Source organism: Pezoporus flaviventris, unplaced genomic scaffold (genome assembly GCF_033815535.1).
Source record: "Pezoporus flaviventris isolate CSIRO_AGI_PZ_B2104156 unplaced genomic scaffold, CSIRO_AGI_Pfla_v1 ptg000059l, whole genome shotgun sequence".
Classification (NCBI taxonomy): Eukaryota; Metazoa; Chordata; class Aves; order Psittaciformes; family Psittacidae; genus Pezoporus; species Pezoporus flaviventris.
Genome location: NW_026892607.1, coordinates 636,047 through 661,179, shown reverse-complemented (window position 1 = coordinate 661,179; position 25,133 = coordinate 636,047). Strand labels below are relative to the sequence as shown.

The 25,133-nt window shown below is 40.6% G+C and overlaps 1 protein-coding gene across 8 annotated transcripts; it reads right to left on the bottom strand.

Annotated features, from left to right (window-relative positions):
* Positions 1-505: 505 nt before the first annotated feature.
* Positions 506-25,133, bottom strand: ATG4C (autophagy related 4C cysteine peptidase). Of its 8 annotated transcripts, none has more exons than XM_061469645.1 (11): positions 25,049-25,133; positions 21,854-21,984; positions 20,485-20,568; positions 19,810-20,043; positions 16,180-16,510; positions 14,328-14,431; positions 12,934-13,070; positions 9,595-9,673; positions 8,849-8,925; positions 4,794-4,913; positions 506-1,769 (listed from the first exon to the last, which is right to left on the bottom strand). In XM_061469645.1, the coding sequence occupies exons 2-11, from the start codon at positions 21,927-21,929 to the stop codon at positions 1,599-1,601; spliced, it is 1,413 nt and encodes a 470-aa protein (XP_061325629.1). In that variant the 5' UTR covers positions 21,930-21,984; positions 25,049-25,133; the 3' UTR covers positions 506-1,598. The 8 variants fall into 8 exon arrangements, with proteins under 8 accessions (XP_061325629.1, XP_061325627.1, XP_061325632.1 ...); XM_061469643.1 differs by lacking the exon at positions 25,049-25,133 and adding an exon at positions 24,945-25,043 and having other exon boundaries at positions 21,854-21,978; XM_061469648.1 differs by lacking the exon at positions 25,049-25,133 and adding an exon at positions 24,945-25,042 and having other exon boundaries at positions 21,854-21,981.

The window sequence follows — 25,133 nt, the reverse complement described above, 5'->3', positions numbered from 1 at the left end:
ATCAAGGCAAACATCCTCACACTCAGCATCGACAAGTATTATTATGCCAACTATTAGCATGATTCAACAGCGAACAGGTTACTAATTTAGACAAATGATGTGTGGGTTGGGGTTTTGTCTCGTGAAAACAAGCAAAAACAATCTCATTTTAGCTTTTTGGAATATTAACTCAAATTAACACATGCTAACACACCTTACAGCCCTGACACATACATTGACTAGGTCTTGGTTCTGCCTCAAATCCATCTATTAGGCACTTCTTTCTCATCAAAGGGGAAAAAGGTGCTTCAATGAATCCACATGATGCTTATTATTTGGATCGGCAACATTTGTGTCTCCTGTGCCTGAACAGCACTTAGAATAGGTTAACATTTGGTTTACAACACAACAATAAAACCTGCCTTTATTGCAAATAAACAGAGTATTTACACCTTACAATATTGGTTTAGATGCAGGATTATACTCATTCTTAGTGGATCTAATATTAATATAAAAGGCACATGCATTTCATGTTTTCACACCTTCTTTATTTTTCCAAGCAGTGTTAATAGGTATTTTAAATATTGCATTTACTTTGTTAAAACATGAAACTATGCAGGTACATTGGGTTGCAATGGGAGAACACACAACATCAAGGAATCATTTGTACAGCAATTAACACAGAGCCAAAAGAAAGAAAAACAAGAATCACATCCCAGAATTCTAACATCCACTCCCTCACTCCCTCATTTGCCTGGATTTAAAAGCTGCATGAACAGGAGAGAAACCTGGACGTTACAGTCGTTGAAACAAGAAACAAATACTCTTCTAATAATTGTCTTTAGCTGCTTTGATTGGTTGCAGTTAATATTAATAGTATAACCTTTAAAAATAGTGGGGAAAGGTAATACTTTATCTTCACTCCTCATATTAAGGCTCCAAAGCAAGCTTAATGAGAAACCATTATAAAATCATACTGCTAAATAGTATCTTAACTCACAATTCAGCCTATATAATTATATCAGGATTGCAACTGACAATTACTACTGATAGATCAAACTTACCTCTCCCACTGTGCTGCTCGGGATGTGCATCACGATTAAAGCATTAACTATTATTTGGGCTTAGCAAGACAGATTAGAGTTTTCCCCTTCCCACATGGATACAGAGCTCAAACTTCCCTTACAAACAGAAATGATGTGGTCTCAAAACCTATGCATACACATCCATGACATAAAACCCCCATGAATCTAGCAGCCTCTGTCGGGCTGACACGACATCAGGGTCACAAGCTGGGCTGTGGGGACTGGCCAAGCTTTTTAAGAGGGGCAAGACCAGGCTGTCTGTGGGCACCTTTCAGCACGCTCTGGCCTCTATCTTTCACTAGCACAACGTAACATTAAACTCATCCAACTAGTAGTGAACAAAAATAATTAGTAAGTGCATTTATAAATGGCATTTTAAAGACTATTAACATATAAAACATTCTCATCTCTATGAAAATAGACCCATTTCAGCACACGCTTGCCTTTCTGGGGGAGGAGGACAAAAACATTTGGGGTTTCCTAAAAAGCAAGTGTTCTCCAGGACAGCTGCCAATAATCTTGTGTAAAACGTCCTTAAAGCAAGACAAACTCCTCCGTGCTGAATCTTTTTAATCTTTTCTTTTCATCCTCAGGGAAAAGGTGTTTTTCTTCATGGAGTGGACTGGAAACAAAGTCATAGTCTTTCGAATGACCCTTTACAAAAGTAAACAAGGGATATTTCTCCTTAGACGAAGATTTCAGCATCTGCAATGTAAAACACCAGACAAAACGTTAAGTGGGAATGAAGAACCCCAGTAAGTAGCGCTATTGATCTGATGATGGCATTTTACAGTTATTATAATCATATTAAAACAGAAGCACTGCACACCAGCTGCACCAATCCTGCATCTCAGGGAGATGTTTTTATTGTAGAATCAGCACGTACAATAGTCAATGCTATTATTAACAGTTTCAACACTTACACCTATGGAAATAAGCCAATCAAGAGCACATGGCTAAAAGCAGACTGATGACAGTACCAGGCTGCCAAAAATCTACATCTATAGATATAGATATATATAAATCTACATTCATAGATTTATAAAACTGAGCATGTAGAAGGTGGGTGGTGGGGAATGATAAATACTAAACAAGATTTGGCAAAATATCTTTAATAGCAGTTAAAATCCACCTAATACTAAAAGACATTTCAGCCTTTCAGGCTCTTTTGGACACTTACATGTTCACTGATTTTTACTTTTTAAATATAATTTCTTAGTTGCTTTAAAACCCCTGCACATTGATGCACTGACACAGAACTACATTAGCCTCGAGGTGTGCTGTGTGCGGAGCTAAAAGCACTAAACATGATTTCATGAGAACAACTCATCTAAACCAGTAAAAACCCCCTAAATATAAGAACAATGATAAAAACAAAAGACAGGGGCTGAGGGGAATCTTTAAAAATACAATAAATCAATCACACAGTAAAATCCTTGATTTTTACTGTGGTCTCAAATGTCCCACTTTTTTCTTGTCTATTTTAATTGCATTTGGCTACTGTAATGTGAAACCTAAGTGAAAGAGCATGGAGATACAGGAGAGATGCACACAGTGATAAGCAAAAGAAGAGTAACAGATGAGCATCAGGAAGAAAAAAGTTTGCACTATGTACAAATGCTTTGTTTCTTGAGAAATCAGACAGTTGGATGCCAACCCTTTCAATCTCTGGGGGTGGAATACAAGCTGCCTTGGTAGGAACAGAAACTGATGGCCACATGGATGCTGTGTGCTGGTGGCTGAAGTGGGTGGGTGCGCTTAAGCCAGCTCCTCACTGCAAGTTAGCTACAGAAAACAAATCATAGAGATGGTCCTACAAAGCAGGACACAAATATACCTGCAACTCCCCTGTCATTGTCCAGGTTTAACTCTCCCTGAACTTCCTTCTCTACAGGTACATGCAACACCTCTATGTACTAAGGGAACACACAACATGAGCTGGACAGACAGAAAAAGGCCTAAACTAGAGTCAAGGGGTACCTGGTTGAGATTAATTATTACCAAGCCACATCTCAGTTCATCAGAGCTTGCAAGTTCTTTAGCAACTTCTGTGATGATTTCTACAGAGAGTTTATTGATAAGCATCAATCTATTTGAGTGTTTTAGTGTTAGACTCAGTCTGCCACTGTTGTGGCTGCAACAATTCATTCTTTGCGCTGAACTCCATCCAAATTCAACACTCAAACAGTCCAATTCTGCAGAGAACTTCTCATTTCTGAACAGAACCTGGACTACAAACAGGCAAACCTGGATTATTTATTTGCTGTGATGGGTTTTGATAGGGAAACAAAAGCAGCAAGAGCCTCAATTTTTGAGCCTAGCCTAGCTAGGGCACACTGGTTGTATGCTGTGCTTGATAATTCAAGAGTTATCACACTCAAATTGCAAACATAGGGAGAAATAACAGAAGAGCAGGAAAAAACAAAGGATGTGAAGGAAAGGACTGAAAAATCACAGCATGGTTCTCACATAGCATTCGTATGCAAACTCTCCTCTATTTTCAAGCTTACTGTGCCCAAAATATATCTCTATAAAATAATGTCACAAATATGAAAGAACTTCTATGTAAAATAACAGGATAAGAGATTTGGATCAGCCATGAGTATTTTCACAACATATGTTCAGAAAAAGAAATGTGCTTAGTCCCAAACTTGAAAGAAAGAAGGGAAAGAAAAAGAGAAGTTCCAATGCAACTGATTTTGTAATTCGGAGTATTTTTTACCTAATGTTATTACATGCTTTCTTATCCATGACAGAACAGGAAAACATGGAAGAATAGTAACTTCACTATTTAAACTTCCCATAAAACCATTGCTGAGGAACTTCTGCTTTTTTAAATCTATCTCCTACCTCTCTGTGCAAGAATCAAAGAAAACGTGAGCATCAATCAATATCTACCAAAGATTACATACAGTATTATGTTTAAAAATGCTTTTTTTGGTTAGAAAACTAATACCACTTAACAGGCTATTCCAAATGCTGCACCAACATTAATTCTTCGTGCTGTTGTGACAACTGCTGTGGTCAGGATATTAATATTGTGACCGTCTCCTGCTGCTGCATCCTTTCATAGGCTGTCTCTTTAAATCACCAAAACACAGCTACTTGTTACCAGAGCTCAAACAGCGTATTAATGCTGTGTTTCACACACTCACATACTGCGATCATCAAGGGGAAAAAGTCACATTTGGAGCTAAATGTGCTATACCATTTCAAGAACATTATAGCAGTGGTTTTGAAGTGGAAGGACACAATCATGCGGGTGATACCTGCTCCACAGCCTTCAAACCAGCACAACCGTAGAGTAAACGCGCTGCTTTACACTTAAAAGCCATCGCAAAAAGCACTTATGCTAACAGGAAATAACCCACAATTTGGGCTCGATCAAACGCTTCCATTTAAAACCCCAGCCCGTCCCTCCCGAGGGGCTGCCTGCCTCTCCCGGCCCCCCGGCTCGGCAGGAATGCTGGCTGCGGGAATATTCCCATTTCAAGAGTGCCACCTCGTGGGCTGCCCTGTCGCGATTCCTGCACAGCCTCTCGCAACGCAACCCAGGTAACATCGGAGGAGATGAAAAACAAGCCGGGTTTCTCAGGAGCATAAAAGCAGGAATGAAGATCAAGAATTACGCCCATTTAAAAGGGAGAAGCCGCTTCCCTCCCCTTATCCACACACAACCCACACACGCCGTTGTGGCTGAGGAATGCAGTTGGTCACTTCCACACTTACCTTCGTTATCTCTTCAGAAGCCTTCTCAAAGTCCTGCACAGTTCTACAGTAAAATCCTATCGTGCAGCTTGGATCCATCTTTTTGAACGACATCTTTTTGGGAGAAGGACAGTGGAATGACTGCGAGTTTCAAGATTAAAAGACATAAAAGACACGGTTAAGGTTGAGAATGGTTCAGACCAACGCATTTACTTTGTTTTCCACCAACAGCTTTAACATACAACCCCCTGTATCACCCAAGTTAAAACCCAGCACACACTTTAGAAGTCATTGCTCCTATCACACCCACCCCCCCCCCCCAAGTAATTCCACTCCTCTCCACACGTATAAAGCCTCCTGCTGATTATGCTGCATCCCCCAAACTTGCACACACCACCATGTTAGTTTGAATCTGTCAAAGGTCTGCGGCTCCGAGCGGTACTTTATGAATATTCCCAAGGCAGAGGAGGAGAATGCTCTCTGCAAATTGAATTTGTAACAGCTTTTGCACTATCTTACTGCTTTACTACCACCGCCCATTGCCCCTTTCCCTCCCCCTGCCTCTAGGAAAGAGACATAATGGAATAAACCAAGCTCATGCGTTATCCTCTAGGAAATAAAATGGGTTAAAACTACCACAAACCCCATGAAGGCAAAAACCACATTACAATAATCCACTAGGAGGGAATAAAACAAACAACATGCCCTGCTTTATAAATGTTTTTTTCCTAATGTGAAATCTCTTTTCATGACAGATGATGCTCTGACAGCGCTGTGATCTGATCCTATCAGCAGCCATGCCATAAGGAAAACGAAACCAATACAAAACCCTCTTCCCCACACTCCTTCACAGTTTATGACAGAAAAGGTAAGTATATGCTGACTGCCCTGATTCTGTGTGTGGTTATGACAGGAACTGTAGCTTTGGTGAAGCTCGCTGCCAAATGCCTGACATTATTTAGTCACTGCTGCCTGTCACTCCAAGGCTGTGAGTCCTTTTCATTCTGCTCCTAACACACAGGACTACCCCATCATCCTGCCTCTATCGAGCCCCAGCAATCCTGCTGCAGCAGCTCAGTAACAACCACTAATACATCACATTCGCACCACACTGCAACAGATCCCGTTTTCCTGAACTTCCCCCAGTGATCAATATTCTCCAGTGAATATTCCATGCTTTTTCCTTCCACACTGACATATAAGCTGTGCTCAGCTCAGGCACCTCCTAGCTCAGCACAGGACCAGGACAGCAACACCAGGACAGAGCAATGCAGATTTCTTACCAACACTGTGCTCCCTCTACGAAGGATTAACAATGGTTACAATCTCATTTGACTAGAGCAACAGCTAACAACAAGCAGTCTGTGTGCTAGAAATCTATTTTATTTCCCCCCCACCCCAATCAGGAAAGTCAATCCACAGAAGACAACAGCACTAGTTACCAACCCGAGCCTGCCAGTGTAATAGTTGTACATATTGAAATGTATTGTTCTTTACTTGCGATTACAAACCTGAGATGTATTTCTATTAAACCTCTGCTAAAAAATAATAGAAGCAAAGATGAGAAGTATTATTTATATACAGTTGGTTTCAGGCACTGTTTTCTCTTTTAATTCTCTTTTTACATGCATAAACCGTATTTTGAATATTCATTCCTGTGTCAAACACGTAAATCAGACCCTGCCTTCCAGATCCCATTTCAGCCACAGCACAGTTGTGCTGGACTGTTGAGGGCAATACTCCTCACGCTGCACAAATCACTGCTCAACAAAGAAGTGGGTAGGCTTTTATTTTCTCTTCGCTCCTCCAAACAAATGGATTCTGGAAGCCAATACAGAGTGGATTGATTTCCAACTTATTCTGGACAATTTGTCAATTTGGAAAATACTCCCTACAGATAAATCTAACAAGCAACTATCCACACTAAGAAAGCAATTTCTGTTTACTTTTGACATTTCTAGACAAAGATATAATACTATTAAATGCACTAAGCATTAAATTGCAATATATTTTCTGTCTGCAGAAAAGCATTAGGATGCGATCAAGCCAGGCTGGCAGCTCACAGACCTTCAAAATACATTTTAAAACATGATTATTATTTGGACATTCATATTAATGCATCTGCAGCACAAGCTGGAGAATTAGTCATGGGAACAGAAAGCAGAAAGATGTGTATTGTTTGTAGTTTGGCCACTGTGCTATGGGGTGACCTTAAGGAAGTCACTTCAGCTCTGGTTCTTTGTGCTCTTCCTGTCTTTTGTCTGCTTTACCCAATTAAACTGTAAAATGCTCAGAGAAGGCACTGTATTTTACTACAGTTATTAGCATAAAGGAGCAAGGATCTTGGTTATAATCCCTGGCTGCTGCTGCAATACAAATAGGTAGGGCTGGGACTCATCAACTCTTCTTCCAAATATCTCAATGGGGTAAATCCAAAGGCATCCCTAAATAAGGATAGTTCCTGTCTAGGATATTTCTAATACATTGTGCTGCCATGTTCCCTTTTTATTTCAGGACTGTCTCATTTCCTAGAGAACCTTACACTTCTGTATTATATGTCATGCTAATTAAAGCATCTTGTAAAGCATTAATACTGAAAAACATGTAGTGTCTGCTTTAAGTCAGCCCTAGGGTTTGACATTAGCCTTGTGCAAGTCCTCTGATGTATGCAGGTTCTTTTCCTAAATACTGTTTGATGGTATTTTGATCAAGGTATTGTGATCAATGTTTGCTAACAGATCTTTCTTTTCATGGTGACAACAGGACCATTGCAGTTCACTGTTCTCAGTTTAAGTTTATGTGAATGCAGTGTGTTGTTTCTGAAGCAGTGTTTCCATGTGTAGGAGGCACTCCACATAACAGAGGGCATGATGAACCACTACAAATAACCAACACTGTTCTAGAGCAGCTGATGCTGTCCTAAGCAGTGGATGCACCTGCAAGTGTTTCTACACTGAATGAAGAGCTGCTCCAAAGAGGGTGGAAGCTGGACACAAGATCCAGAAGAGTCTGTATGGATGGCACCAAGCATGTCTACTGTAAGTACTGAGGCTATTGAACACTTCTGCAATTGATGTTTTCCTATGATACTTGTATATCAAGTTCTTAAATAACCTCCTTTAGCTCTGTTTTCAAAGCAAGTTATTTGGCAAGAGGTTAAAGAAAAGGTGAACACCCCCCTGCCAAACAAGCATGGTTTTTAAGACCCAGACATAGCCTAAAGAGATATTCATGCATTCACTACCTCTAGGTGAACCCAGTAACTCATGGCCAAGAAAGCTGTTGCTGGGTGTGGGGAGAGAGAGGGGAAGAAAGAACAAACGCAAACAAGCACCTACAGCATCAGACCAGCCAGTTTCTTGGAAACTACCATCCTGTAAAAATTCTAGTACTAAAACTCATTAAACAGGTCAGAGGACTTGAGTAAAACTCATCTACTCAAGCACAAACCTCACAGATAAGCCTTGCAGAAAGCTAAAACAGTGACCTGCAAAGTTGTTAGGAGCAAAAGCTACATTTAAAACAACCACCATCTACTCCAGTATAGAAATATAATAATCATATATATGTAATATCCAGTTCCTGGATAAAGAAGAAGTGGCAGGTAAAGCTATAAGAACTCTGGTTCCAAACTGACAAGAGGCTCTTCACTATTAACTAATACAGCAATTCTCTCCATGATGTTGCCTGCAACTTGAATTTAAAATAAAAGAAAATAGACACTACCAAAAGGCAAACTAACAAAACCAATCCAATTAACTCAGGTTTAAGAGCTCCAAAGATTGTCTGTTTTCTTTAATGGAAAATTCCTTAAATGAAGCAATGATCTGTTGTCGAGCTTTTCTTACCATTATAAAGAAACAGACAAAGATTAATGCAGTAAAAATTAAACCCCCATATTGAGTTTTTAACCTCTGGTCATTTTTGTTGATTATAGACCTGTAAAGAAGAGCAGGCCTTTGATAAATAACACGTAACTGTAAAACCATAAAGATGCAGCCAGCTAGTACATCTCTAAATAATTAGTGTTTGATTCATACGGGAAGAAAACAGTGCCAGGTCTATATCCACACTACCTCAAGAGGGAAATCCTTTATGCTGACATCCACAAAAGATTGGCAGTAATGAGGATCCATGTAAATCAAACTGTCATCTACAAGGACAAAACAGAAGACAAGTAATTCAAAAAACACCTTATTATTACACTGCTTACAATCCAATTTCTATGCAGAACAGCTGAAAAAAAAAGAGCAACCCAGCAAGTAACTGCTTGCCAGGCTGATATTCATTGACTGAAGCATAGGTTTTTGCAGGACAGATTAACTTTTGCATAATCAAATATGCTTGTATAAGCAGAATTTTTATAAAGTGATGAGACTGTCATTTAATTTTGGGTGATAAAATTACTTTTACAAACACACAATTATATTCTGGAGTTTGCATATGAAAAATGTATCGTGCTACTTCATCCTGACAGGAAGAATATATTGCTTGTCATTTAAGCATCACCTAACAGCACTTAAACTACTAAAAAGTAAATATGTAAATAAGAGCTGCCAGATAGGAACAGCAAATGGTCCTCAGGTTTGGTGAAACAGATAAATTGTGCCTTGTTTATGCAACAAGGGAAATTAAATGTACATTTTACAGAATCCAATTACTACATGGGGTAAATGACAAATGACTGGACTTGGCTAGATATGATGAATTAATAAGGTACTCATTTTGCTATTTTAATCATGCTATTTCCCACTGGTTCAATATGAACTCCCTAACTCGGAAAGAAAAATACTGAAAAGACGTAACAGATTAAAACACTAACCTTGAAATCCAGCAAAGTAATATGACTGCTTGGGTTTGCCACCAATAATACCAACACAGTACTCCAGGCTTAAAATTCCCTACAACAGGAATATTAAACAATTAGGAGAGTGCTAAACAGAGTAAATATTAAACTCAGTTAAAACCTTTATGGTTTCTTTACTGGTTTTACACAAACAGCTTTTTTTCTTTATAAGGAGTGATTTAACTTATTGGGGCTTGACTCAATTTTAAACTGACCAAAGAGAAAATACCACCAGATATTCCAGAGAAACACCTCCCTTTTCATGAGATGCCCATGTACTGAGAGAATTGGCAGTGTCATTTTTGGGGACGAGACAAGACATAGTGTTTGTTACACATATTGAGCCCAGGTTGCTTAGTCAAAAGGTATCAAGCACTCAGATTTACAGAGTTCACATACATTTACATTCCGTGGCCCTGGGGGTCTCTGCTTCTGCATTCAAATGCAGAAGTCTGTCTAGAGTATGAACTTTGACATCACAGGGAGAAATGCCAGTTGAAGCAAGAGTAATTACAAGATACAGCTCTAAGAACAACAGCCCAAAGTATGGGAGGAGACATGCAACAGACAAGCCCCATAAATCTCACTGGATGTTGACTCTGAGGGTGGAGGAATTGGAACCATCAATAAGTAGAGACTTTGAGAAAGAGGTATTACAAATACACCTAACAGGATTTAAAGAGGGACATGGGGTGAAATACGGGAATCTTTTCAGTCTGGGGTGTAATAACATACTCCTCCACCCACAGCAAAGCTAGGAGCCACTAGGGACAGGAGGAGGTGGGATATCAGCCGTGGGCTGCAGTCACACTAGTGCTGCCAGTGTCCTTCTGTTCATTCAGGTTTAGGAGAGTTGGTTTCTGTAACCCACGGGTCTGTGCTGGCACAGAAACCTAGCAGACTTATTACATTAGAAAATGCTGATTTTATGGCTATACCTTCTATTGCTGGGGAGGAGTTACCTGTATACACAGAGTCCTGTCAAGGTAAGAACATTTCACTAGTTTGACTGAAATTCCTGTTCTTGTGACCATTCGGTCTTGGCTTAACAGAGTTCTCCATTAGTTATGCCATCAGCTCCAGTGGGAGCTGGCTTTTGCCAACACTGAACACTCTGGAAAGCCGAGCCCAACTGTTCTAATGCAACTGAAGCCCAAGACCATTAAATAGTCTGAAAACTGAACAGCCTTTAAACGTCCATAAATCACAGTGGTTTTCTTGTCGCACTTGACAAGTTGCTGGGACAGCAAGCCAGAAGATTATCAGTTGAGCTAAAGTGAAATCTTCATTAGCTGGCAGTCATATCTATATCCTCTCCTCTAAGAGATCAACCATTAAAAGCATTATCATAAGTAGGGAAAATTTCTCTCAACAAAATGATTGATATTTCCTGTACTCATCAGACCAAACCTTCTTGAGGTCTCTGCTTAGACAACGACAATGTAACATAACACAAACAGCTGTACTCCTCACCTCAAATGCTAACAAAGTCAACTTCAGCATGGCTTAGGCAGGTTAACAAAAGGTGCTGCTTAATTAAAATAGGAATGAGAAGGGTTTTTCAGCAAGTGCTCCTCAATGACTGAGGGTTACAGAACATCCAGGCAGATCAGACACTGAAAGAGCTGAGGACACATCCTCTGCCGGTGAAACAGAAAGGGAGCAAAGCTACTCGGAGTAATGAATAACTGTTTAATCTATGGGAAGTTTCTTGTAAAAGTGAATTATAAAAAATTTATCCATTTTCAGCCATAAATATAAAATCCTTCGTAAAAATTACCTCTCGTACTACGTTCTCAAATCTGCATTTTTAACTTAAATCCAGACCCCAGGAAATTCAGTCACTTGTTATGAACAGTCAGGATAGAGACTGGAGTGACGAATAGATGCAATTGAAAGACCTCTTATCTCAACCTCCATTCCCAGACTGCAAAAGGCGCTCCCAGGCTTGGTAAATGAGCAGCAGGAATCACCCTGGGAAAAGCCAGTTGTGATACAAGAGCCAGGATACCGTGACTGTGCTGTGAACCCCAGTGCCACACAAACGTGTTGTGCTCTGGCAAAGAAGTGGCTCTGAGAGTAAAGTGAGAAAGCCCCTGCAGGGTGAAACTAAAACTAGGCACAGATACTCATCAATAACAGAACTGTTAGTTCACAATTGAAGGTACTATGTGTTTTCCTGGACCTGACTGATTCAAGGGCTTCTTTGCAGTTAACACTGAAAGTAAGGTGGTTGCAGGTCATGTCTGAGACCACAGACTTATCTTAATGTGTCAGAATGCATCAGAAAAGAACTAAAACTTTTCCAAGACCAACTGTCTGAAAACATAAGGAATGAGGAAAGAAACAGTTTAATAGTTCATCACTTAAATAAAAGGCTTCATCACTCCATCTCCCCAATGCTGTTAAAACCCAACTGTTTTTCATGAACCTTAGAGGGAAGAGACGGTCATTAAGACAGAAACAGACATCATCAGACTCCCAGATTTTGTTCACGCTGCTACACTGTGGCATTTAAAAAATGAAACCAAGAATCTAAGGAATTTAAACAGCAGCATAGAAAATGGCAGAGCAGCAGGGCTAAGAGAACAATCTCTTCCCTAAGAGAAGTATTCTTGAGCTCAAGAGGTAGGATTACAGATCTTCTGGTGTTAGCACCATATGCAGAACCTCTGCTGATAAGGACAGCACAGACCTTCCCCCTCTCTGCTTTCTCCTCGAGTTTCACTTTCTTCCAGTTCATTTTCACTTGTGGTAACTGCTTGCTGCTCCTGCATCACTGTCCCTAGAAACATTCATCCTAATGTCCAGATAGTGACAAAATACTTGAGGTAGTGACTAAAGATAAGAAAGGGGATAGCATGTTTTCTAAGACAAAGAAAACGACAAAAGAAAATGGGAGGAATTGACAAGCAAGAACCTTAAACCACCTGACATTTAATAAAATGAGAAACAGAAGGAGGAATCTGGTATATTTGTATTTTTAAATGCTGACTGATACTTAGTTACATATGCCATTAGAGTGGTGCTATATTAAATTACCACTTGCAATTTAAGCCAGTGCATTAATGTCTTCTCAGGTAGCTGCTTCAGGAGTAGGACAGTCATCACTGCTTCACCAAGGGACATCATGTGCTCTGCAATTATGCCTGATCTTGTAATAGGGAATTTTAAAGTCTGTAAAGTCAAACTTTACAACCTTCAACTGTGAAATCACCACCACACGTTTAATAGGTAGACGATTACCATCATGGAGTCGCTTTTCATCTCGCCTCGTGCTACTCTTTGAGAAATGATTGAGCTCTCATTTCATACCTTTACAAACTCTAAGTAGTCCAGGTTTGTTCTCTCTCCACCAAGCCTCACAGGAACTAATATAATTACAGCTTTTGTGTCTGCTTTTCCAGAGTCCATAAGAGAACACTGTCTGTCAATAACATCTGAACTGTAGACTGAAAGGAGACACACGGAAATGTTAATACTTAAAACACAACTGCTTTGACAAAGACACACCTACAACAAGCCAGCACTTAGTCTGACAAACTAAACCCACAGTCCTTCAACATCTTACTGTCCTGAGTGACTCTGATTAAAACCACTGTTAAGCCTCCTTATTTTCAGCAGTATTTTGTAGACTGGTGATCTCCTGCTGCTGCGGCAACATACATTACCAAGGAAATGCAGAAGGAGGAGGTTAGGAGAAAGCCAATAAATATTTATTCACTTCATTTAAACTCTTCTAAAAGGAGTCATTTAACATTTGAATGCCTGCAATTAACAGAAACATCTGCATGTTAAAAGGCAGTAATTGATTTTAATAAATACCCAAGTTCACTGGTAAAGTTAACCCAACACAGCCATTGAAAATGACTGAAAAAGAAGCATGTACTATTACTGCTTACACCCTCCAAACTGAGATGTGAAAACCATCACCAGAACAAAGAAGTGAAAAGTTCATACAAGTTTCAGTTTCTGCTGTCACTGCAAGACAGGTGAAACTGGTTTGTAGCATACGACTAAACAGGGTCCCTCGAAAACCAGTCTCATTGATTCCCCAGGGACATCAGTCTCATCTGTCCTATCCCCAGATCAGCTGTGACATAACTAAGGCTTCTAGCAGCTGAACATGGTTCCTGAAGGAATACATTGCGCTTAGATTTAGTCATTAGCATAGAGTTCCAGCACACATTTAGTTTTTCTTATCATTTTCTGCTCCTTCAGAGCAGAGGCAAACCAGAATCCTGTGATGCGAAAGACAAACACAATGAAGCTAACAAACGTAACTGAAGTATTTTCCACTTGTTTGGCTGGGTTTGGGGGGTTAATTTTAGTAAGATATGGAAGTTCTAACTAGCTTATTGCTAAAACAACACTGAAGCAAGTACAAATCAGATTATCAACCAATTTAAATAGAAACTTAAAAGTGACAAAAGGCAGATTGTCAAGATAAATTATTTTGCAGGATTTGGAATTCCACTGTAAGACATAAAAAAAAGCCAATGTACAAAGCTTTCAAGCTGTGGTATCTGATTCTCAAAGAGAACAAACATCTGCATATATCAAGAACCCGTTTGCCTATATAATCTCAATTATGTGGATGCATTTTTGAGTTGATTTTTGTGCTTCAGAGGTCCATTGTTAAGTGCTTACTGAAAGGCATAAAAAGCATCTAAAATGTTTGCAGAACTCTACCCGATCACAACATTTACCTGTACAATCCTGAGCAACATAGACTGTTACTCCTTGTAGCTCAGGGTCTCTTGCTTCTTCAACAGCTTTTCTAAGTACAAACACAAAGCTATTTAACTCATCTCTGACATTAAGGAAATTAACAATGCACAAACAGAAATCAGTTGATCTTTAGAAACAGGTTGGGTTTCACTGTGGTTGGGGATTTTGGGTGGGTTTTTTGCGGAATCCAGTCTATAGGACAGCATGTTTTTCCCCAAGCAAAGTCAAACCCATTTGACTGTTTAGGAGAAACAATGAAAACCACAAAAAAAGCCCAAAGCATCACATTAACTTCCAATGAAGTTCATATTCATTACCTAAGTCTGTTTATAACAGTTTTTTGTCATGTACTTTGAGCTAATAAAGGCTAAATTTGCCTTTTCAACTCAATAGATCTCTTTAGTTAACCTCAGTTCAAGTAACCAGGCACAAATTAGCACTTCATGTCTGTGGATAGAAAGGTTAGCACGTAACAAGCTGCGAGGTTTCCCCACAACTTTCAACAGCAGCATCAGGCTATCCTCAACAGAGTAAGAGTAATGGAGCCAGAAACTAAACAGAAATTCTATGTCCGCAGTCTGAAGCACAATCATCCATCAAGGACAACGTCTGTAAAGAAATCGGAGTGTTCAAAATAGAAGATGAGCCTTTGACTTCAATACAGGCTTGCATTAAATGGTCACTATCCCTTTATTTCCCAGTATATCCTGAGGAACCATTTAATACAGTCGTTCTCAAGTTATGAGAGCACTGTACATTGTTAGTACTGCTGTAAGAGAGGAGGGAGATCCAGGAAAGGAAACCTTTGCAGTGTCAGTTTGTGTTGAATTCTGGACCACCCCCCCCTCCCCATTAGGTAAAGAGGCTACTGCAATTTAAAGGAAGCAAAAAGAATTCTGACTGCTTCTTTTCTGTTTCTGACTTTTTCATAAGGAAAAAAGTAAGAGGAAAACACATAAATAATACTGACTTCTTGCATCATTGTGTGCATTTGCACGTATGCACCTATACACCTGATTATTTCAGTACAGGTTCACTTCAGATTAATGTACTTTCATACTAAACACCAAATTCAGCTAGTCACATATATAAAAAGGAAGATAAATAGATGAACTTTGGCTTCTGCTGCTTAAATGACTTATTTGTGATTCAGTTTATAGGTAAACCGGAATTCACTAAGAACATAAGCATACATAAGGCTATAAAGAAAATTAAAAGGAAACAAAAGGCAACATTCAAGGAAATGGCACAAAATACAGAGAAATTTGACTTCTGACTTATTTTTCAGCCACACTGAATGTCACAGCCCCTTTATTTTTACTGTGAGCTAATTATAATATTAATAGTCCCATACATTTACAGGTTCACAAGAATGTGATGTGTGCAAAGAAATGCTGAAAACATCAATTTTAGCTCTGACATTTCATTACACTATCAGTACATTACAGCCCCCAGGTTACAGTGGAAAAAGAAATCTCTAATGTTATGCATGTTCCAAGGTTGAAAGATTGGTTAGTTTTTAGAACATTTCATTAAATGCAGCTCTACTTAAAAGCCTGGGTTTGGGAGAAATACATGTGACTCTGTGGCCCAAAGTACAGGAAAACAGGAATGTCTGTTTTCTCTCCTGAAATAAGACTGAACAACAGCTCAGAGTTCAGATCCTGCACCTACTGCTATTTCCTTTCCGGCCTCCGAAAAGCCTCTCGTAATAAGGACATTTTACAAAGCCAATAATGAACAGTTAGATGCTCAATTAAGCTGAAGTAACCTCATGACACTTGGAAATGCTTTTCCTGTAATGCGTAACAACAAATGAAGGTATTTTACCTTAAAATGTGTGCAACAACTGCAGGCCCATACCAATCTCCAGCGATTTTCCCAGACTTCTTTCCATATTCTATTAGCTGATGTAAGCCAAAAGCTGCTAGCGGATAGTCGCCAAACCAAGAAATGATCTTTCTATGATAAACTTCATTTCTCCTGTCACTGTCATCACAGTTTGTCTTTAATGTTCCCCGATGATGATTTGACAGGATCTTGGGTTCTCTTTCTGCTGTAAGCGATGCTTCAAATGATGCTGTCAGCTTCTTCACTGTGTGGGCTGTCCACGATTCAGAATCTGAATTGTCAATGTCCAACGCATCTGGCCAGACCCAAGCTGCAGGCAAGGAATTTTAAGAGGCATATTAGGCTTTATATTAACTGTTAGGTATAAATAGCAAAGCACATTCCTTCATTCCTTCCTCCCCCAGGTTCCTGACTAATAATGTGCAATTTACATACTGAGATGCAAATGTCAGTGTCAAAATGTAAACAGAGGATTCGAGTGGAGTATGATTTGCTTTTATCTTCTCCTGAACGACAGGTGAAATGAAATCCTAACAGCATAAATTGCTAGCAAATGGACTGAGATAGAGGTCAGATTCCATGATCCCAGCCAGTTAAATACACAACACGTACCTGATTACAAGGCACAGGTTACAACTATCTTAAATATAAAAGTATCAGCTAAAAGAGCTTTATCCACATCAAACAAGAAGTTTCAAAAGCTGGTTTTAATTCTTCTGCTTTGTCAGATATTAAGAGAAGATAAGCAAACCCGAGGAATTATTCCTGTAAAAACAAACACCTCTTCCTGGCAAAATGACAAAGCAGATCAGCACAACAATAACAAGATTCCTTTGCTAAATGTGTGAATGCTTTACCAAGATTAATGACAAACTTATTTGAATACCATTCAGCACAGCATCTACAGCCTGCATTTCCAGCTGAAGGCTTCTCTGACAATGCAGCCTGCACACAGCATTCCTCCTCCTGCATAATGGTGGCTCAGCATGCCTAGAGAACAGCAACGCTTTCCTTGTCAGATGACTCAAAGTCTCTCCCACAAGTCCAAACAACTACTTGCAACACAGAGCATGTGAGGAAACCTCTGAAACACACAGCGGGTGTATTGTTAAGAGTAGAACACACCCTGAAGGTCCATAATAAACATCCCAGAAGGAAAGGGGAAGGCTGCCATGTGTAAACAAGGAACAAACCCTACAGAGAGGTGCTTTTGCTAAGTGAGCCATGTTTGGGTAAGCTCCTGGAGGCTCAGAAAACTGCCATTACTGCAGGAAGAGGGACCTTTTCTGACAGAGAGCAAGAGCTGCAGCCCTCCTGGTAACTGTTACTGAAGAATCCATGTAAAACTCTGAGAAACAAAGAGGAAACACGGGGCAACTACATTTTAATTCTAAAATCTAATTTAGGGCTCCAGTCATGTGCCAAGTATTGCTGGTTATGGCCACAATCCATGTCACCCACACTTCTATAGTGTGGCAACCACCCCTCCCCAGTGCCTCTTACCACAAGTGGCACTCCTCTGTGAAACGTTCTTTTCCCACTGCAGACCCAGGCAGATGCATTTGTAAGCTCAGTGTAACAACATCACAGGCCTTGCTATTCCTGCACTGGAATTCCTTAGATATAGGGAAGACGTTCTTCCCTGTGAGGGTGCTGAGGCGCTGGCACAGGGTGCCCAGAGAAGCTGTGGCTGCCCCATCCCTGGCAGTGCTCAAGGCCAGGTTGGACACAGGGGCTTGGAGCAAGCTGCTCTAGTGGAAGGTTTTCCACCCCGTGGCAGGGGGTTGGAACTGGATGAGATTTAACTTCCCTTCCAACCCAAACCATTCCAGGATTCTCTGATACTGTGAGTTTCAAATTTAAGTCAGTGTTTAAGCACAAGCATTTCAAAGAAAAACCTACCAGCACCTTAGTATTCACAATAAAAACTCATTTACAACATCATTCAGCAATATCTGGAACATTCCACGTAGCAGTGGAAATGCAAGTATTCCAGCTAGTAACCGCAGTCAAGTTTTGCTTTGTAACAGAAACAATACCATTAAACTATAATGAAAACATCTCTGGGAAAAGAGTAAACAGCAATGAAAAACTTAATGTAAACACTTAAATATGTTTCAAAAGCTACCCAGACCTCATAAAAAGCTTTCCAAAAGATAATTCACCAGCTGTCAGAAGAGTAGGTGATGAGAAAAGTAGCCCTGAAAGACCATACATACTCCATTTTTCTATGCATTTGGATTGCCACAGAAACACTAGCACTCTGGAATCACCAAATCACTTCCCAAATGAGGATGCTTGGGGGACAGTGCAAGGAATTCTTTGTAACCACAGATTTTAAAGATATAAACCTGGGGCTTTTTTATTTGGGGTTACTTCAGAACGAGCCGTTACACATTCCTACTTGCAGGTAGTCTTCTGATCAGCTTTTATATTTAAGGGATTTGTGTTCTCAGCAGAAGTATTTCAATATATTTTGGTATCTGTAGTCAGTTGAAAGGGATAATGAATGTTTTATGACTTCAATATCTACAGCAAAAGGAACATAAGCCAATCTGACAGCTCGGTCCCGACACTGCCAAGAAAGAAGACTTTGTGATGCAGCTGGTTTGGGACCATGTTCACAGCTTACATCATATTTGCACAGTAAGTACAAAGCATTATCAAAACAGGCTTTCAGAACTATCTTCTACTAAAGTGTTCCTGGGATCCAACAAATGGCTGAGTAAACAATACACTGCATTCTCTCCAGCTAACACGCCTGGGTGGCTTCAGGCCCATATCTTAAATCATTTTGACAAGTCGTGGTGACAGAGGACATGACTGATTGTTTGAAAGGGGCAACGTGGTAAATTATGGAAGGGATTGAGAAGAGGATGGAAAGAAGAGGTGGTTGAGAACCAAACATGCATCTATGCAGGACATGGCTGAGCTCGGAAGAATGGAGAGGGTGTGTATGTTTTCTTTTCCTTTGAAAGCAAAAAGTGTTGCAAGTCTCCTAAAGCTACTTCTTTCAAACAGCTATGACTAAGAGAGTATTTTGAGATAGACAATGATAAGGGGAAAAGGGAAGTTCCTCTGTAAGTACATGGAGGGGAAGGGATGAAAGTGAAAATTTCAACACAAAGAATGATGCATTGAAGTTAGATTAGAATCCTTCTATTAACTCAATGTATTAATACTAGAGGTTGAATAATGCACAGCTTTAGAACTGGTAAAAGAACATCGCTTTTGCCATAGCCCACAGCTATGGGCTGTGGAACTCATTTCCACATCTTGAGTTCAAGAAAAGAGCAAGTTTCAAGAGAACTGGAGACTTGCATGGACAATAATACCAAGGGAGAGGATCACAAGTTTCTGTAGTGTTTCACTTCACAGTTAGCTTCTGTGGAGCTGACAGTATTTTCCTTTGCTTTGGCATTCCCTTTTTCAGGAACGGAAGAGTAGGATAGCCAGATCAGTGCTCTGATGCAATGGGACAATTCTGTTGTCAATGAGGAGTCCAGAATCAAACCCAGCTTGCACAGTCTGGTCTACATACAGACCACCACACACTCTACAGAACACCCACGCTTATAATACAAATTAAAGAGATCTCTCATAACTTACCTCGACCAAGAAAATGAAGCATAAGACCTTGAGCCAGCAGCATTTGGCCAGTTCTCAGTGTGCAACCCCAACCACAGTCTGTTGTCAACGCAGACCCCTTTATCTGAGGGAACTCCTCTCTGTAAGTCAGCCAGATTCTAGAAATGAAATCCTTACGAAACTCCTCAACATTTCCTGAAATCTCCGTGTTGATTTTATCAAAATTGGACCCATCTGTAGAGAGTTCACCAGAATCTGTAAGGCAAAGCACAATTTAAGTTCTAACTTAGTATGCAACTTCAGTTATTAGAAGGAAAGTAAAGAACATACAACTATTCCATGAGAAAAACAGGGCAAACTTGCAAAAAGTAATGACTGCTTCAAATACAAGAAAGGAAAATTGGAAGGCAAACATAATAGAAATGTGGCAGCTGAAAAAGGGGAAAACAAAAAGAGAATATTACGCCACTAGTATTTACAGAAATAACAAGACTGAATAAATGTATCTGAATAAAGCAGGTTAGGATGGGTTGCATTAGTGGTGATGGTGGACATTTACATGAGCATTCCCTAAGCTTTCCATATTCACATTTTGAATGTGGTAACTGTTAATGATAGGCTTTTTAGACACTTACAAATATCTCCACAGAGCTCCTGCCGAATGAGACGAGAATGAGTTAAGTGCTATGTACATACCATCGGTTTTGAAGTGGTAGCATTTTCCCAGCAGAAAGACTGGAGAGTTTCTACTGAAGTAAGTTTTTGTTTTCAACACCCAACCTAAAAGAGATGCAAAAGAAACACAGATTTGTGACTGAAACATTCCAAACAGGAATTGCTACCAGCACCTGGTTAAGCCAAAGATAACCCTCTTTGAGGGGAACAGAGGGAAAATGTACCAATATTGGGGTTTGCTTTCATTAATAACAAGAAGTTGCATGGTGCTACAAAACACAGCTTAGAGTTCTGGTTTCAAAGTCATGATGTCACCCATACGTGCCTGTTAGAATGTTAATATAATGGTACTACTGCACACAAACTGTTAGGATGCAAAATGCTAAAGCAGAGCTCAAGTTGCTTTGTCTCTATTGTGAATTCATTACTACATAGTTTGATTCTGTGAGGTTTCCAACTCCTATAATAATAAACAATAAGCTTCACATATGACCAATGAAAATGCATGCAGTGTGCTGCTTTTGCTATAGGATTAAACATCATCACAAAATTAAACATCACCTGCACAAAACCGCAGAGTTCAGACAAAAAGGGGTAGTACAATATCCTATTCAAATTCAAAGAGCCAGAATTCAGCTTTTCGGTTTTGATAGGGTCCACAAACAGTAGCTTTTTCACTTAAGTCTAAATCTTAGGGTCTTTAATATCCCAAATCCACAGTCTCTTGAACTTTTCCTATCACATATGGGGTGTGATAACTATTATTCCCCTTCAGCCATGTGGTAGCCTTAAAGAAAGTAGAAGAAAAGTATCTTTTCCTCTTGCCAGACAGCTCCAAGGCTCAGTTATAAGAAAGCTGGTGGTAAATCTGAGCAACCTCAGCCCTAGGGGAAGGTAGAAAAATGAAGTTTAAGGACAGGCTAGTAAAAGGCACACTTGAAAATCAGGTTGCTTGTGAACAAATCACTGATGTTCAGCTGTGGAGAAGTTACTCAAGAGTGTGAAGCAGACTCTTCAGTGGAGTCTGTACTTCACACATCAGCCTGTTTTTTCCAGAAAAGTACTTTCAAGAACAGTAACAAAACCAATCTTTGCTTCAGGTGATTCCATATAGACCCTTATTTAAAAGGGTCTGCAAAACTTCATTGCCATAATTTACTGCTTTCAAAAAAGTCATTTAAAAATAAATTATGAACATTTACTTGAAAAAAATAAAAGCTAAAGAAGTTTATTTATTTATAATAACAACATAAAAATGGTTTCAAGGGCCAAATTGCATTTTTATTATTAATATTAGTGAAGTTTCTGAGTCGCACTCCCATTCACGTCAACAGGAACCTCCCATTCATGTCAACAGAGACAAGATCTCCCCATACACTGGTTCACTTACTGTATTTCATGTTGTGCCATGCAGACATAAACTTTGATTTTATCTTTTCTACTTCATCTGTCCCTGTGGCCTCCATATTCAAACGCTAGAGACAAAGCCATCGCTGTCTTGTAAGACGTTCAATTCTGCTACTGCAAAAACAAGATAGAAACACATCCATGGGCACTGAGAACACAGGGTATAGCATCACCACCAGCCCACGTCAGTACTTTAGCCTAATGTGGCCAGAACAGTAATAAACTTGCAGTATTCCCTACTACCAAGGACTGAGAAACAATCACATATTCCACGAATAAGTAATAAAATAATTTAATTCCAAATATACACCAATAAAAATACTACACAAAGCTAAATAAAATATAATGTTCTCCAATAGCTCTCTATTGCACAACAAACTGATGCAGAGCATATAACCTGTGCTGGCATATGAGTGCACTCATTTAACTGGCAGTGAAATGAAAAGCTAAGATGAATTTACCTAAATAGATGCTCTACTGCTGAGTAGAATAAGCACTTCTTTTTTTTTGCCATAACAGGGTTTGGAGCACCTATAAACTAATCTCAGTTTTAAGAACATCATTAGCTTCAGCTTTCTTATCAAGAATTTTCTAAGCCAAAGCTTACAGGCGTTGGAGGAATGGAAAGACAAAGCACAAGATGTTCTGCTGTACATATGCAAGGCAGAAAACATGCAGTACTGAAAACCTGCGTAACAGTGAAATAATTTTGTACAGAATTAACATCCTAGGGAGATAACCTCAAAAGATGTTTAGAATATTGTCATAAAATCCATGTTTACTTCACATCTCTTCTGATTATCACTTGCAATACATAAGAAGGTTCTCTCCTGATTTGAGCGTGTAGTCTACATGAGCCCAGCTGTATCACAGCAGTAAGAGCTGTAAAACAGTGATAGAAAACACTACAGTGTAGCCTGATTTTGTAAAAACTCTTATAAATTGTCCAAGTGGGGTGGTGGGAGGGAAATGCACTTTTACTGGCTGGCTGAACTGCAAGACAAGAAAGACTTAACCTTAAAAGCAACCTAAACTGGGAGTAACACAGAAACAGTACATACTTTATCCCCGTTTCTAAGAAATCCAAGGAAATGGGACAGAACTCCCTCTGAAGTCCACCTGCACCATTTGAAACAGGATGTTTGCTATTAATTAATGGGGCTTCCTCCACTGCATGTATTCTGTCAATGGTTCGCTTTGAAACAGCTGATATGGGTTTTCTTGATTACATTTGCATAGCTAGCCGTAAAATTAAGAGCTCCTGTTTCAAAAGGAGCTCTTGTGGGACATCAAGAGTTGATCAATAGTGGTACATCACTGCAACCCAGGTGCATCTTCAGAGCCTGAAGGTACTCACACAGGTGCATGGTTTCTAGGATCTGTAGGCAGGGCCAGGGAAACAGGAATCTACTGCCCAAGCCATCCCTAGATGTTTTTCTGCTATTCCGCTACATACAAATCAGTCAACAACTTTTTGATGGAACAAGAGGCAAAGCAAGCTCACAAATGTGGGGGAAGAGTGACATGTTTTGGCTAATGAAAATAACACATGGCTATATCCCTGCTACGCGTAGCCCACCGTTAAGCTGGGCTTTTGTAGGGGAAGGAAGAGAAAGACAGTTTAAGGTTGGGTTTCAATTTCCTGCCTTTTCCCCTCTCTTTTTTCTTTAGGAAAAGAACAGAAAGGCTGCCTGTATCACTGACTCTCGATGGCACAGCTGGCAAGATGAACTTCTTCAGGAGATGTGTTTGGTCCAGTCTGTCCTCGCATGATCAATCAGCAACAATCATTTATGCAGAGGCCACTGATTGCCTTAAAAGCCAATACCTGTAAAAGCTCCCTCTGGCTAAAATTAGAAATGAAACCAACTCTCCTGTTCCAAAAGGGCCTGAAGGAGAAATTACAGAGATGAGAAAGAAGCTCATCTTCCTTTAAAAGACAATGGTCATCGCAGCCCATTTTTCTCTCATCCGGTTACATTTCTTCCCTAGCATTATGCTAAAGATATGAAAAGGACTTCCAAGAAGAATGCTAACACAAACCAGGCACATTTATCCCACTGGAAAAATGCAGGCTCTTCCCATCACTGCAAGATGCCGCCAGTAATAGTTCCACTGGAATTAATGGAACAGCATCGAGAGAAGGGCACAGGGAACACATATTTCAAGCCCCACAGGCACAAAGGAACCCCATTATTAAGCCTAAAGCTAATGGTTTTATACTGGAGTTGTCTCTTTTAAGAAGTTACCTAGAACGTGAACGATGTTACTTCACAGAGGGCAGGACCCACCTCCTGCTGAGCAATGGAGCTCCATGCTCTCAGAGCCCCCATTACCCAGTCTCAGAGGGGAGATGATTGCAGCGAGGCGGCTGTTAACTAACAGAGACAGAAAAAACCCTAACAACAGTTTGTTCTCGTTAACAGAAGCGACCTAACACCGCAAAAGGGTGAATGAAGTCTAAATGTAACTCTCTCATTAATGAGGAATGAAGACCTGTACTTTCTGCTACCCGAACAGAAAATGAACCAGCAAACCCCACGCAGCATAAATGCCAAGAGGTCATTTTTATGGAGTTACCCCTTTCCAGCTGTAACCACACATCAGAGCAGTCAGAAATAACACTTGTAAAGGACAGGTGAACAAAACCAGCGGGGTTTCTTCATCCCGCAACAAAGACCGAGCACTTCACCTATCCGCTCGTTACCACTCCTGCTCTCCACAGCCGCTCTTTGTGTCCTCACGACGACTCCTGCGGGCTTTGTCAGTCGCAAACGGCGGCGCCGGGGGAAGGAGGATCCCGAACCGTTCCCATCAGGAAGCGAAAGCGGCCCCGGTTACTCCCCAGCCCGCCGGCAGCCGCGGGTTACCACAGCCCAGGAAGGGGAGCGGGAAAGCCCGGGCACGCTTCTCACTCTGCGGGACACACGCGATCGGGCTGGCCGGGAGCGCAGCGGGGCCGCCCGGCAGCGGCCGGCTCTGGGCCGCCACCACTGAGGCTATTGCTATTGCTACTGCTCTTCCCTCCCTCCCGCCCCGCCTCCCGCCGCCGGCCACCGGCGTCAACCGCTCACCCCTCACGGAGCCGCCGCTGAGGGGGCGGTCAACGCTGCCCGGGTCGCGCCATCGCCGTGAAGCACACGGAGGAGCCGCTCAGCACGGCGAGGCCGCCGCTTACCCGCCCGGTGAGCTCCGCGGCGCAGCCCGGCCGGGGAGCGGCCTCCCGGGGCTTCAGCCGTGTGGGGGAACCGCTCGGAACTACA

Bases quoted from the DNA above. Each gene is read 5' to 3' on its own strand.
- ATG4C (XM_061469645.1), bottom strand. From the start codon at position 21,929: ATGGAGGCCACAGGGACAGATGAAGTAGAAAAGATAAAATCAAAGTTT. The intron at 14,432-16,179 runs GTAAAATACCTT...CCTTAATGTCAG, and splicing joins GTTGTTGCACACATTTTAAG to AGATGAGTTAAATAGCTTTG. The intron at 13,071-14,327 runs GTAAATGTTGTG...GTCTCCTTTCAG, and splicing joins TGTTGCTCAGGATTGTACAG to TCTACAGTTCAGATGTTATT.